A 15,402-nucleotide genomic window follows, 5' to 3' on the forward strand; every position below is an offset into this window, starting at 1 on the left:
AGGTGGGGGTGTAGTCCAGCTTTGCCTGACTTTACCTGTCATTGTACATTTCCAGTAGATATACCTTAGGCTACTCCTATTGTAGCTGTATTTTCAAAGTGATTTATATTTCCCCCATTGGCAAATGTGTTTCCACCACCTAAACAGCTGTAATGATCGTGGATAATTAGGGAGTTGGAGAAACAATGCTCACATTTATGAGTTTTCTCATTAGATTTCTTCGTGTCAGTTAAAATTGCAACAGATGCAAGTGCAGGCAGATACAGTGTTCTGAAAAACCTTGAATAACATATTTAATGGTCAATAGCATTGACATGAAGATTAGGTTTACATAAGTCTTAACTATTCATATTTTCATGGGGTGCTTAATTTTCCACAGGACTGTACTTACTTTCACTGAGGATTTAGATGTAAACATTGAGCTTTGCTGCAAATCTAGATAGTAGGATCTTGTGTGACACTAACTTAGTTTTGGTAATGGAGTCCTTTAACTGTTGGATGTGGTGAACATTTCCAAGATCATTAAGAAACCACATTGAAGTGAAAGATCTCGGCAAGGAATGCCAATGGTGGAGGGGGGGGGGGGGGACATTGTTGATGCATTCTTTACCGCATCTAAAACCTTTGAATACAAGTTTACTATAGTGACAGACTCTTGGTAAATGGTGCATTTTTTTTATAGTGCCTTTATCCAAGGCGCTTTATAATGTGCATTACATTCACCCATTCATACACCGATGGCGGAGGAAATCATGCAAGGCACTAACTTTCAGTGTCTTGCTCAAGGACACTCTGGCATTAACTCTGGGGAGCCCGGGATCGAACTAAGCGACTGCTCTACCTCCTGAGTCCCTTCCTTTATCCCTTTCATCATTTTGTTGTAATGGCTCTTATGTGCTCTGGACTGGTTACTCAGCAGTATCAATCATCATCCAGTCGACAAATGGTCAAACAGCTACAGAAACGCCATAGCGTCTCAAAGGGTTCCTATAGATGGTGAGAGGATTAGGATTCCACGTATTGCTGAACAAAGTCTATGTTTTCCTTCTACAGAGCCCTGTGTTGTTTGTTTTGTTACATCACCATTGTAAGCTATATGAATATTTTCTTATCTATCAGTGAAGTTCTTTCTGGGGGGATAGGCTGGAGTTTGCAGTTGAAACAGAGCAGGCAAAGGAGAAGGTTTACCGTGACTATCTGAAATGAACTGAGTGCCGTAAACAGGAGACAAATTAAGAGCCAGCCCAGAGCCACCATAGACAAGCAATCAGGGAGCCATTATGTATTTTGCTATTGTTGCATTTCTGTGTCTTTTCCCAGCGGGGCGGTCTGCTCCTCTGACTGAGCTGAGCTTGAGCTGCGAGAATCTAGTAAAACCAATAGAAATGAGCGCTAAAGAGGTACGTGAAAAATTGTGTGTGAACTGTGAAGGAACTGTTATGTCTATTTCTGTCATTCATTTTTACATTTTATAGAATCTCTTGCATTCTCTTAATAGATGACAGTTTTCATTTATATTTTTTAAGCTCAGAGCCTTCTGGCACAACATTTCACTCAGTATATTCTATTTACTTCATTTGAATCATCATTAGCTTCCAGATTGTGGTCACTTTATAGTCTCCTTGGAGTGTACAAATTCAATGGAACGGCCATTAGCCAACAAAATGGCTTTGGCTATTTGGGGTCCCTGGACTCCCTGGTATGGGAAAGTTTGGGAGCCCCTGCACTATACTGCAGTAAACTACATGTGTTGTATATTCCCTCATCCAGATGTTGGGGAAGTGGTTATACATCGGGTCCAGCTCTGATCTGCCAGGAAGCCGTTCCCTAGGCCACCTGCTGACAAGTGCCTGGGTTGACATCACTCCAACCACTCAGGAGAACATCATTAATCTCATGCAGACCCAGAGAGTGTAAGACAAACTCCACTCCTAAAGTATACCATGATTTAGGAGGAAATACTGTATGCTTACTGATGTCAATCTCGTTGTGAAATACAGAATGAGTTAACAAACCAGAGATATTTTGTAATAGAACAGTCATGTCATGTCATGGGGGGGGGGGGGGGGGGGGGGTTGGTTTGCGATAGATCTCATAATCTACTTTCACATACATGTGATGGTATTGATATTTCTAATGTTGCGTTTTGCCTTTATTCCTCCTATCACAGATATGGCGATTGTTCCAGTTACAATTATAGTGTGACTTTTGAAAACAGCGCTATGTTGATTGGTAAGTAGAGAAAAGAAGAGTTCAAGCGGTGAGTGAAGTTCCACATTAAAACAGTTTATGAGACGTTCCATTTGTGATTGTGTATTTGTTTTTTGTGCTTCTGTGTGTTTCCCAGAGGAGCCATTTTACCTGAAGGAGGTGTACTTGAGAAGTGACTGCCCAGACTGTCTGGTTATCCATGAAGAGGTCATCTCTGGGAAAGACACGTTCACCAGTGTTATGCTATTTAGTAAGAAAATTGTTTTTGTCTTTATTTACACATGAAGAAACTGGTGATGCGTGATGTTTTGTAGGGAAGACATATGGTGTAGTTTGTGGAACAATGATGGAGAGATAAAGTAGTCACAACTATACTGTATGTTGTGACCACTTTCAAGAAAGTATGAAAAAGAAAACCCCTCACATACTACTATGTAACTATTAAAACAACTAAACTTGGCTTATGCATTTTCATGTCCAGGTAAGAGGAAGAGTGTCTCCCCTGCTATTGTAGAGATGTTTCAGAAACAGGTGGAGTGCTTCAAGATGCCACCCCCAATTATGATTGACACAAACTATGGTACTGTACACATTTAATCTAATATTTCTGTTGTTTTAGCAAACTATGGTACTGTACACATTTAATCTAATATTTATGTTGTTGTTTTAGCATACTCCCTATCTTTCATGCACAATAATGCCTAATTTATGCCCCTTTGTATGCCGGTGTCATGCAACGGATTGTTGTGACTGTGAGCATGTAGATATTTTCGGGATGTGACACCTTAATACGATGAAGTATAAATTAGGCTTATGCCTACTTACATGTTTGTTATGTTGCTAAATCTCTTCTTTCCTTGTGCACAGAAATCTGTCCAGACCCCACTTCACCCATGCAAGGCCTAGACGGCCTTAATACCTTACTTGAGGCCAAGATGGCGCATCGAATTGTCAGACTGCTGGATAGCTTTTTTGACATGTTTGTGAATGTGAACTGACCATCCAACCAGCCTGGTTTATAACCTCCTGATTCTTGCCATGACCAAATTATAAAATGTTACTTAAAAGTAAGAATTAAGACTATTTGTAGTCTTAATTAATCATTGTTAACGGGATTTGTGTTTTCCCTTGTCATTGCAGATGGCTAGTTGATAGGCTAAGGATAAGATAGTGTTTAAGTCAGATAAAATGAAAGTAGTACTGTAGAAAGGTTTCATTTCCATGTCAGATCTACTATATAAAACCAAAATAAAATAATTACTGCTGTACAAATACTCTTCATTTTGGAATAACTTTAAAGCTAATCTGAGATATTTAATTTCTTACAAAACTGCAACACTATTTTGGAATAAACTCCTCCAAATTGTTACCTGTTCTCTACTCTCACCTTTGTGGCTCCATACATTTGTTTCACTTTTTCACTTCACTTCTCACAAATAATATACACATGTAACAAAACAACTATGGACCAAACAAATATGTGGTGCATATGTGGTCTGTCCATCTTCTCGCTGCTTTGGTCCCAAACAAATTCTCTCAAACACTACCAGCTGGCTTGCCATGTCATTTTCTGTGCACCTTCATAACACCAATGGGATGGCCCCAACTGATTTTGGTGATCCAATGACCTTTCTTCTAGCGCCACCATGAGGCCAAATTGTCCAATTGCATACATGATATTGATAACCCAAATTCGAATGGCCATATTTCCATAGAATTTGCTGAGCGTGTGCATACTCTGTGGAAAATGGCCCCTTCTGGTGTTGGTGACCACATGGCCTATCTTCTTAGGTCAAAAGGTATCGTTACCAAACTAGCAAAGTGTGTAAACATACTTATTGATCCAAAATACTTGGATTACAAAACAGTTTGTGTGTGCATGGGACGGTGCAATCTGCCTCTGAGGTAGCTCTGAATACAGGTTGGCGAGACATGTCTCCTGATCCAACAAAATGTCTCACTTATTCAGTTAAATGGGTTTAAGACTTAGATTTATAATAACAGTCTAACTAAGGCCCTGGAGGGACTCACTCAACCCAAGACTAGGAAGGGCACATGTGGTCCACTGCAATATCTTTCAGCACTCACGTATCAACTGTAGCAGACAGTATCGTGACAAAACTCTCCAAGACTCTGGAACAAGAACCAACTATTGACAACGCAGTTTTAAATGTGATCAAGGATCCATTTCCATTAAAGGAGTACAGGTAGTTCAACCCCAAAATGCCTTTTTTTCTATTGATTACTCGCCATGGAGACTTGAGTTCAATAAATAAATATATATATTTGTTGCATTCCTAAGACAAAAAAATAAATAATGTGGGTCCCCATCTGGAATCAATAGGGGTAAATGTATTGTAATCAAATTTTTGCCTTAGGAGTGCAACAAAAAACAAGATATTATTGAACTCAAATCTCCATGGCGTGAGTCATCAATAGAAAAAAAAAAGGCATTTTGGGGGTGAACTACTCCTTTAAATGTAGAGGGGTAAATCTGTTTGTACAATATTTCTCCACAACACTGAAGAAATATTGGCCACAAACATCAGCTTATTATATTGCAGTTAATATAAAGCTTATGTCACAAGACAATCAAACAAATCAACTAATTTATCTATTAAAGCTTTATAATGGTCACGTTCATTCAGAATCAGAATAGAAAGCACTTGTTTATGGGTAGTTTATTACTGTACATACTGTACACCTGCTCATGGGTCAACATACATATATCACGTCTCACACACACACATTCAGAATAATCTACAGATTATATAAAAAGGACTGACTCATTCATTGGGCAGGGTCCAGTTATGGACTGAGATCTACTGTGGACAGTCGCATCCATGTCCACAGAACCGTACATGCACGCTCCCACACACAAACTCTGCACATGGCCGTAAGCCTGATTTAAACTTTGTCGTATGAAGTGTTTAGATGGGCTATTTTCAGCATTACACATCGCACAACAAAGTAAAAATAAATCTGTCATTATTAGTGAGAAACGGAAAAAGAGGCATATGAACAGACAGACACCCAGTGGTGATCAGGGCAATAAGCCTAATTTATATTTCATCACCCAATGAAAATAACAGATTTTCCAGCTAACCACAATTTGACGCATGTGTCTATACACTGTTGTGCAAAGTATAAATTAGGCTTTACAGTTTGCCATGTAGACCAAAGTGAAGTCTGAGCTTTGTGATAATCAGAAACATTTTTCCAAGCTAAAGAAGAAGACTGGAACCATTTTGCACTCTTAAAAGAAGACGATGCTTCTTTTTCTTTGGACGTTTTTGGACAATTTTAAACAGGTAACGCTAATGCTATCAAATAATTATTTTCACAATGGTTCACGTAAGTGGTCTCAATGTATATTTGATGGTTAATTTAGAACATTCCTGATAATGAGCTTAGCGAATGTTATATCTTTTTGATTTTCTGTTAAATCCCCTGAGTGTGACCCATACAATCACCACCAGAGAAACCTGAACCCTGTGGTTCATTGCTCAAATTCTTGCATCTGATGTGACTTTTCACCCTGGACCATGAACAATCCTTTTAAGAATCCAAGGGTGTTGACTTAACCCATTTAGGCCAAAAATTATTGGATGCTTTAACTATTAAAAAATAGCAGATATACAAGCTTGTAGATCTGCTATTTTTGAAAAAGTCATGAAATGTGTGCAAATCTTTGAATATATGTATTTTTAAAGCGAACGTTTGTTACTCAAATTTTGCTTCTGGGGGGGTCCCTGGAACTAAATATTTTGAGATGGGGGTCCGTGGCCAAATAAATATCATTTTGGGGGTCCTTCACATGAAAAGGTTTGAGAACCACTGACATAGTAGTCTCTCAAGAACAGACTAACTGAGCTCCAGTTAAAGTGAAAAGGACCTTTTCTTTGACGACGGCTGGCCAGATTGCTGACATAGAAACATAGGGTTTTTCCAAAAAAAACCTTAGGATTCAAAAGACACTTATAGAATCGGGTCAAAATCAGGTCAAAATTCAATTTTTCATGATTTTTCAAAAATAGCAGATCTACAAGCTCACAGCGCGGCACTCTGTGCCGTGCTGTGAGCTTGTATATCTGCTGTTTTTGCTATAATTCTAGGCCTAAATGGGTTTAAATAAAATCAAAATGGCAATCTTTTCCTGTTCCCTTTCATGCTCATAAACCTTTAAGGCATGTAAGCAAAATCCAGACTGTTATTTTAACTCTGAGTGCAATTATTTTTACACTCAAATTTAAATTAGCACTCAGAATTTTACCGTCTATAAATTAATTATATTGTCCCTTTCGGTGTGCAGTGTACACTTTTACATGCTTTCACCCCTAAGGCATATCTGATATTAGCTGATGAAAACCAGGAGTGAACACATGTCAAGTCACCACAAAGATATGAAGGTGAGTGAATTTGGGCACATCCTAGTACGTTCTCAAACAGTATGTAGCCACGTTTAACCACTTATACCCTAATTAGTTGACCGGATTCCCAAGGGCTCTACTAATACTTGGTCCTCTCCTGCTTTCACTCTACACTAAATATCTTCACTGAAAATAGCCAATCTACAAGCTTGTAGATCTGATATTTTTGCCAAATGTTAACCCCAGAATAGAGATGCTAGGGTTAAAGTGGTTAAACACACACGCACACAGATTACGCACACACGGTCAGTAGACAAGAGAGAGGCCATGTGAAAATTTAAGTAAACAAAATGATCAAATGTTTGTGTGCTTTTGGGTTAACACAGGACCACAGTGCATCAGAGCCCATTTAGAACAGCCTTAGCAAACCATATTAAAAATAATCTAGGCCTAACTCATAAATCCACATTATGACACGTGAGTGTGCGTGCACACACTCTCACATGCACGCACACAAATGATTAGAACAAAAGTAACAAGATAAGTTATGGCAAAGTAATAGTTTAAAGACAGAACCCTGCTTTATAGGGCTAATAGTTCTATATATCTGATTTGTCTATTTTTGCTATTCCTTTGTACTCACTCACACGCACGCACACACACGTAAACAAAACTAAAGATACAAAAAGTGAAGGAAACATTTTTCTCTGGATCACCAATGGGCTTGTCTCCTGCTTCAATGTTTCACTGCTACTTAGCAGCAATTTGCTAGGCAGCAAGAGAGTTCCAGTCCATCAACTGGACACAGATAACGCTGACATTACATTGTTCCGTCAGAGGTCCATATATCCTATGAGAGTACAGTCTGTGAGAGTACAGTGTGATTGTCTCTGGGTTGTGATGCACATTCAAAATCGTGCAGAATTATGGAGGGGGATTGCAAACAATTGATGCTAACAAAAGCAACATTGAGTATTGTTGTAGTCGTTTCTCTCATAGACATAGAAAGGTAGACGCCTCCTCTGGCTCTGGGGCGTCTGTTAAAAACGGAATTCAGAAGCGTGCTTCCGCGTGCATCACAGAAACAGACGTTTGCTAGGCCAATCAGAGGCAGGTGGTGGCGGGTCTTTTAGAATGCAGCTCTCAAGAACTGCTGAGCCGCGCATGATCAGGGACGCTTGCTTTGGCAATGTAAACATTCCAATAAAGCTCCTTTGAATTGAATGGATAAGTCCCGGAAAAGGCACGCTGTGATTGGCCAGTAGTCACTTTGAGTGGCAGCGTGCCTTCCACACTTCCGCCTGGACTTTTTTATACAGGTCGCTCCAATGAGGTATCTAACTTTCTATATCTATGGTTTCTCTAAGCTGCTATAAGGCTAGTCAATTTGCTACAACGGTTGTTTCAGATGGCGGTTCCACACGTTTCTGTTTGAGTCGAGTTCCATGGAATACTCCAGAACACCAAACCGTTCCAATAGCACTGGGGTGTATTTTTTGCAAGTGAAATTGGTGGCATGTCGTAGTATATGAAAATGTTCAAAGAGATTCATCATATTCAGATTGTGCCTTTCACTTAGATAAGGAGGGTGGGGGCAAAAGAATTCCAGTTGTAGCGAACAAAAACCAAGCGAGGAGTCCAAAAATCTCCAGTTCCCCGTTTCATCATGCTGCCCAAGGCTGGATGTCCTTTGACAACCCACAGGCTGGTGTCCATCAACATGGCTTGAGGTGTCAGAGCATTTTAGCTCCTCCAAGACATCAAGGTTAGAAGATCAATGCACTCCATAAAAGTATTTTTATACTGATTTTGTAAACAAGTATATAGAATGTGTGGGTAGGGGAGTGGGTCAGGAAAAATGTAGAATAGATGGTACCCTGTAAACATAAAATGGTGGTGTATTTCAAGGTTGGGTGGACTGTTTCTGAGGACCGCAACAGTCGCAGTGTTTCTGTGACCGAACGGGGCAATAGTCAGTCTGCAGCATGGCTAGTCTGGTCTGAAGATGGGGATCTTGGGTAGGAATTCTATTAGGATCACCTGTGGATGAAGAGAGAGGTGAAGATTAAAGTCAAGCTGATCAGTGACCACAGAAGACAGTGAGCACACTGGCCTGAAAACCCCCCCTTCATGATTTCATATACTCACGTATTCCATCATGTTGTTAGTTTCACACTTCCGTTTGCTCAGTCTCCAATGCAAACACAACTGAGAGAGAGAGAAAGTAGCAGTATTCAGAAAAACTGTTCCTCTACATGTCTCATACACATGCACATTATGCATGTCTCATACACATGCACATTATGCATGTCTCATACACATGCACATTATGCATGTCTCATACACATGCACTTATGCCTGCTCACCTTGTGGTAGAGTCTGCTGTTCTCCCACTCAAGAAGCTTCTCCATGGACCTCCGTGTCTAGGTTGATCAATGAGAATGAGAAGGGCATGAGATGGCTTTCCATGAATACAAGGTTTAGATGCTTTTGCTATATATCTGGCGGTGTTAACACGCGGACCTAGACGTCTTAACCTCCCCCCTGAAGTGCCGTGGCCCCGTTAAGACGTCCACAGGGGTCTTAGCGTTTCCCATATCGTGTGCTTGGTCAAAACGGCCTGTTTTCTATGGACCATAACTTACACACAGATCATCGCGGTTGTATATTTCCTTCTCCGTGTGAAAGAAAAAGACTTTCGCAGCTGTGAAGGGGAGTCATCGAGGAAAAAGCCTTGGCAGTTAATCTACATTAGTGATGGCAAAACTATGGCACTCAAATTGTTAAAGAGGTGGTGCCATAGTTTTGTTCTTTTTCTGGTTTTCATGTCTATGAGGTTGATGTGCTTCACTAGACCCCCTGGTGTGGTTGTTATGAGCAATTATGTATTCCCTTTGTATTTTGTATTTCTTCCTGGAGGCTGACACCTTGTGGGTCAAAAGTGCCGATCCAAAAACCAGCAAGAGCCGCTGATACAAACGACCTACGGCCTGGTCGCGACTTAGGCCACGACTTGGAGGTCGTAGGTCCCGGTTCTGGAGGTTTTGCGCGATCTCGGTCGTAATTCAGCGACCTGGGAAGTCCGCGATCGAAACTCTACGCTTGCTAAGGGAAGGGACGCGAGTTTAGAAACTCTACGCTTGCTAAGGGAAGGAGCGCCGCGATCGAAACTCTACGCTTGCTAAGGGAAGGGACGCGAGTTTAGAAACTCTACGCTTGCTAAGGGAAGGAGCGCTCGTTTTCAACAGCGTCGGCAGGTTAGCTACTCAGTGTCGGCAGGTTAGGGTTAGGGTTAGGGTTAGGGTTAGGGTTAGGGTTAGGGTTAGAGTTGGGGTTAGGGTTAAGGTTAGGGTTAGAGTTAGAGTTGGGGTTAGGGTTAAGGATAGGTTTTGGTGCACCTCGCGCGGTCCAAGTGACTACAATGGAGCGCTTCCTACCTCCGGTTCAGCCAATCACAAGCTTCAAAAGGTTGAATAGCGCTGCTGCTCTAGAATATTCTGCAAAAAGACCTTTAACAACGGCCCGGGGACGACCGAGGTGGCGCAACCACGGCCGGGGGTCGCGAAACTAGACCGGCCGCGACCTAACAAGTATGTACCGCGAACTACGACCTCCAGAACCGGGACCTACGACCTCCAGGTCGTGGCCTAGGTCGCGACCAGGCCGTAGGTCGTTCGTATCAGCGGCTGTCTCTCCCAAAAACAGTGATTAAATGACATCATATAACCATCCCCTCCCCTTTTACCATTCACCCAACACTGTGGGTGTGGCTAACTTCAGCTTGGTCACAACCAGGCATACTTAATGAACTGGTGTGACCACATAAAAAACAAATTTTAACTCTTTCTGTACACTCTTTTGGAAATAATCCTCCTCCTAGTATAATCATAATACCTGATAATCATGTTTTAGGGGGGAAATAAATCTTGGCACTGCATCTTTAAAAGTATTGAGATGTGAGTTTGTGTCTAACCCTCTTGCTGAGGCAGATGACAGGCCACAGGCTGAAGCCCAACGTGCAGCAGCAGCAGAGGCAGCCACACAGTAACCAGCGCACATTCACTGGTAGTGTCTTCTTCAGGCAGCCATTCACACGGTTGATGCTGGCCTTAAACTCCTCTGGGGCCACCTGAGAAAAGACAAAAACAAAACAAAAAAAATCCCACCAACACTCCAACTTAGTTTCATACCACCTGATTATTGCAATATCTTCACAATATGATTTGACAGAGAGACGATAAATAATAACATTGAATCATCACCAAGCACTAACAAGGCTTTAATGTGGTAATTTAAGTTGGCTAAACAGGCTATAATAGGATACTAACCTTCCCTGTGAGTGCTGAAGGAAACTCAGATTCAAATTTGTTGCTGAGTCCAAACCTGTCAGTGTAAGGGTCAAAATGTTACAAATAAACTCTGAATCTGATTGGAAATCATGCATGCCATTCTATATTGTAATCATGTTACAAGAGCCACTTTCGGGGTTAACTGAATAAATGTTACCAAAGTTGGCATAGCCTGCTAATACAGTACTAACACACGGGAGAGTGTTTTCTGCTGGTGATTCAATCCGAGGGTGCGTTCGTAAATGAGCCCCGTTTGTGGTTAGGGTTAAGGGGGTTATGGTTAGGTTTAGGCATAGTTTTACTGAGGTTAAGGTTAGGGTTAGGCATAGTTTTACTGAGGTTAGGGTTAGGATTAGGGTTAGGCACTCACTACACTAAGCACACACCCGGTGCGCATTTCCGAACGCACCCTTTGATACACTCGGACTGAAACACCAGAGGAAAACACCATCCCACTAACACACAGGGGATTTGCATAATAATGCTGGTGTGTGGATCATCATACAGGGACTAGTATTAAATCACAATATTTATCTTTTAATGTATTTGTACATGACTGTCGTAAAACATCTCATTGCCCACATTTGGGTCCTGGTTTATTGGTTGAGACTATGGAGTTTATTTTTTTGTTTAAGATAACTAACGTTAATAGGGTCCAAAGGGAAGTATGCACAGCCCAACAAAAAAACATTTCAGCTGCCTGTAGGGTTTCAAGTTCGACCACTGTGCGTCTTCATCTCAATGAATTCTCAATGAATCGAGTACAAAGGACCCCAATGTAAACAAGTCATAGTGCTTTCTTGGGTTTAAATCCCATTAGTTGAGTAGACCTTGTATCTGAAATGTACTGTCCTGTGCTTTTCCTATGCAAACTGCTAATAAAGTATTCAATCAATCATCAACTTTGAATACATTTTCTACTGGGAGCTGAGTTACAGTGTGCATTGTGCAAACATCCCTTCCTTTCCTCCAAGATAACTATTGGTGACTGATGATCACATCATTGAAATGGGGTTGGTTCTTGGCTGCGTTCTTTGTCAAACTTTGTACTTGGTAGCAGCCATCATCCAACAAAACATTAACTTTTAAATTAATTTGGACAGCACTCTACAGCGTTCTGCCCACATTGTTAATTTTGGTGGAAGAAGAGAGACACAGAGTGGTTGTCAACGGTTGACCATTTAACAATAAGATTGATTTGAGAACAGGTATGGATAATGGAGTGATGTTTTCCAAAATATAAAGGCATGACAGAAACACCTATAAGAGTTGGCTTGACGTTAATATGCAATACGTGGATACTGTCTTGACAAGAACTGAACGCAGATTATTTCACACACACACACACACACACACACACACACACACACACACACACACACACACACACACACACACACACACACACACACAGCCTTGAAAGTCAAGGCAACCCCCATTAGCCACAATATCCAGATAATCTAGGCCAGTGGATTTCAGGGAGTCTCTAGGTTCTAGGTTGTGGAGGTCTAAATTGACCCTTACAAGTCTGTAACTTTGACAATGTACAAATGGAACCAAATGGATTTGGTATAGCATTGTCAAAGGGGATACGGGGAGACCTTCAAATTTGAAAGTTTGAGAAACACTGATCTAGGCTACTGTTGTTCATCGAGATGATGTTAACTCATTGCATTGTGGCTGCTAGCCACTCCATGGAGCTTACATTCAACTAACTATGTGGCTAGCCAAGTAGCCAGGAGCTAGAATATATAAATACAAAGGATTCGTCAGTGAGGTCACAACATGCGTCACCAACTGTTAGCGGATGTTGCTTCAGACTCGGGGCATCAGGGGCCCATGGTACTTGGTTGGAAGTCATAAGAAATATTACTTTTCCAGATGAAAATACGCAGGTTTTTTCGAGTCAGATGTTTAAAAAAAGTTTAGCAGGCGCTCGTCAATCCACAATCCACGCGACTAGGACGCACGCACTTCCGATTGTGTATGGCGTCAAAGACCGATCCTTAGTATGTCTATTATTGCGGCCACTAGGTGGCTCTATAGCCTAAAGCTAGGTCACCAGTGTGTTCACCTAACGTTTAAATCTCCATATCAACATAAAAACACGGCGGATCGTCATTCCACGGCTCAGATTAACGTGGGTTTTCCCCATCGTCGCCCCTCGCATACTCACACAGTGACGTGGCCGGACCCCCTCACCACCACCGGGTCGGGAGCGTACTTGAGGAGCTGCTCCTCCTCCGCGGCCTCCGCGTCCTCGTTCTCCTCTTCCTCTTCGTAGATCTCATCAAAGTCCTCCATCATCGCACGACACGGCCTCGCGCTTCCCGGAAGAGGCGCCGGGAGAGACACGATGCCGACGTTACGGTACAAAGAATGATAACAGCGATAATCAAACGAGAAAGAAAGAAAAACACGGGGAGAAAAAAGAGAAACCGTGACGACGAACAGAGAAAAACGCCGACCCCCTCCGTTCACATCGTTCAGAGGTTCACACTGTGACTCCAAAACAAAACATCAACATCCGCCGCAGTTCCCACGCCACGCCGGAAGAGAGGGAGGGAGGGGGGCGACGTGATGACGTCAAGAGTAGACATGAGGTATTTATAATTAATTTAATAATAATAATTCTGGTCAAATTTCACATCTATAATTCTAAATTGAGCAATTCTAAACTAGCTTCTAAGCCATCATTTATGGTATTTGAGATTGAAGCCAAGGGGAGGAGCCAAAGTAGTAGGCTATATATTATTCAAATAAGAAGGCTTTTTTTGTGTTCACACTTTAATATCTTCGATTTAATTCCCCCTGGCTATGATTTTTTTTGTATTGATGTAGGCCTATTGATAACTTGTCGTTTGTGTTGTTCTGTACAACAGTACTGTACTGTACTGTCAGTTTTGTATTGTCTTGTATGTCATGACGTTTGATGAAATATTTATTTAAAACACATGTTATGTGACTTTTGTTTTTGATTGATTGAAGTATTTATTAGAAGTTTGCATAGGGAAAGGTACAGCTTCATGACAGTACAGTTCACTGGTACAAGGTCAACTAAAAGGAAACTCAGGTAAGCCTTGCGGCTCTCTCTCTCTCACTCACTCACTCACTCACTCACTGTACTCACTCACTCAGTCAGTCAGTACTCAGTGGAGTAGCAAGGAGATGTTGCGCGAACCGGATCCCATCGTTCACTTCAAAGAGCCGTTCAAAAGATTCGATTCGTTCGCGAACGTCCCACCTCTACTTCCTGGTCGTGCACTTCCTGACGAAACAACAACACCGGCCGTTTGAATTCTAATGAACAATGTTCTTCTTGAAGGATCTGCTCAGAGACGCGACTCCTGAGCTCACCGTTGGCATTCTGACCACAGTCTTCTTGTCGTGTACTTTATTTGCTCTCAAGGCTACACTTCTAACCGAGGTGGTCCTCAGCCTGGGCGCAGGGGCTCTCGGAGATGCTCAGGTGCACATTTTGTTCACTTACCCTTTCTACCACAGGACGGCCACCCAGCTGCTGCTGTGCGTCGCCGTCTTCGTCGTCCTCTGTGGCAGTTTCGAAAAGAGCGTCGGCACCGTCCGCTTTCTGTTCCTGCTCCTGCTCCTGTCCACGGGCACAGGCTTGTGCTATGCCTTGATGGATCTAATGCTGGAGGGCAGCGCCGAAACCTGCGTTGAAGGGTTGCTCCCCATCACCCTGGCTCTTGTGGCTGTGACCACGATGCACACGCGCATGGCTAAAAGTTTCCTCTGTGGAGTCAGTTTCCCCACCATTGCGCTCCCGTGGGTGTTCCTCGTCTTGACAGCCATCTTCATCCCGCACGCTGTACTCCCTTGCAATGTCGTTGCGATTATGATCGGGTGGATGTATGGCAAGGGATGGTTCAGCTTTGTGGACATGTCTGAGGCCAAAGCTTGTGCCCTGGAGGAGAGGCTGCCTTTCAGGTTGCTGAGGAGTATTAGTGGTTCTCTGTACATTCCTGCGTCCACAGAAGAGCGAAGGAGGACGAAGACCCTCCTTCCAGTCATCAATCCAACCCCTGGCTCTTACCCAGTCCAAGCCTATGCTCCATTGTCCAGCATCCAAGCTACTGAGACCACTTCCAAGACATATGAAGGATGGCCACAAGTGGCAAATGACATGTATAGTCCAGCTTCTCCTCTCATTCCTCATGTACAAGGTCTGGAGCATGGACATAGCTGCAACCACAGCCATGGTCATGGTCACAGTCATCACCAGCTATAGATTTATTTTTGTTTGCTTAACTGCAGGGTGGCATGGTTATTCAAAACACACAATGTATGCAGGTAATTACTTCATTTCATGCACAAACCTCTCCAGAGACAGAGTTGGTCTTCTTGTAAATTTGCTTACTAGTCTTTGGATAAATTGGCAAATTGATTTAGGCTGGCTAGTTGGTTTTATATATTTAATAGCTTTAACATGTATATTTTTATGTTTCTACAAA

The 15,402-nt window shown here is 42.2% G+C and overlaps 3 protein-coding genes across 3 annotated transcripts; 2 read left to right on the forward strand and 1 right to left on the reverse strand.

Annotated features, from left to right (window-relative positions):
• The first annotated feature begins 1,110 nt into the window (after positions 1 to 1,110).
• On the forward strand, positions 1,111 to 3,580 carry LOC308281622 (lipocalin-like). Its single transcript, XM_080721852.1, has 6 exons — positions 1,111 to 1,400; positions 1,771 to 1,913; positions 2,171 to 2,232; positions 2,348 to 2,461; positions 2,693 to 2,791; positions 3,079 to 3,580. The coding sequence occupies exons 1-6, from the start codon at positions 1,281 to 1,283 to the stop codon at positions 3,207 to 3,209; spliced, it is 669 nt and encodes a 222-aa protein (XP_080577978.1). The 5' UTR covers positions 1,111 to 1,280; the 3' UTR covers positions 3,210 to 3,580.
• Positions 3,581 to 5,960: 2,380 nt separating this feature from the next.
• Positions 5,961 to 13,407, reverse strand: chic2 (cysteine-rich hydrophobic domain 2). Its single transcript, XM_080721158.1, has 6 exons — positions 13,107 to 13,407; positions 10,910 to 10,964; positions 10,555 to 10,710; positions 8,948 to 9,004; positions 8,730 to 8,789; positions 5,961 to 8,621 (listed from the first exon to the last, which is right to left on the reverse strand). Exons 1-6 carry the CDS (start codon positions 13,235 to 13,237, stop codon positions 8,571 to 8,573), a joined length of 510 nt encoding a protein of 169 aa, XP_080577284.1. The 5' UTR covers positions 13,238 to 13,407; the 3' UTR covers positions 5,961 to 8,570.
• Positions 13,408 to 14,240: 833 nt separating this feature from the next.
• rhbdd2 (rhomboid domain containing 2) lies at positions 14,241 to 15,201 on the forward strand (the record flags this gene model as incomplete). Its single annotated transcript, XM_080722630.1, has 1 exon — positions 14,241 to 15,201. One exon carries the CDS (start codon positions 14,241 to 14,243, stop codon positions 15,177 to 15,179), a length of 939 nt encoding a protein of 312 aa, XP_080578756.1. The 3' UTR covers positions 15,180 to 15,201.
• Positions 15,202 to 15,402: the final 201 nt, after the last annotated feature.

The sequence above is a fragment of the Nannobrachium achirus genome (assembly GCF_963921795.1).
Source record: "Nannobrachium achirus genome assembly, chromosome: 3".
In the NCBI taxonomy this organism is placed as follows: Eukaryota; Metazoa; Chordata; class Actinopteri; order Myctophiformes; family Myctophidae; genus Nannobrachium; species Nannobrachium achirus.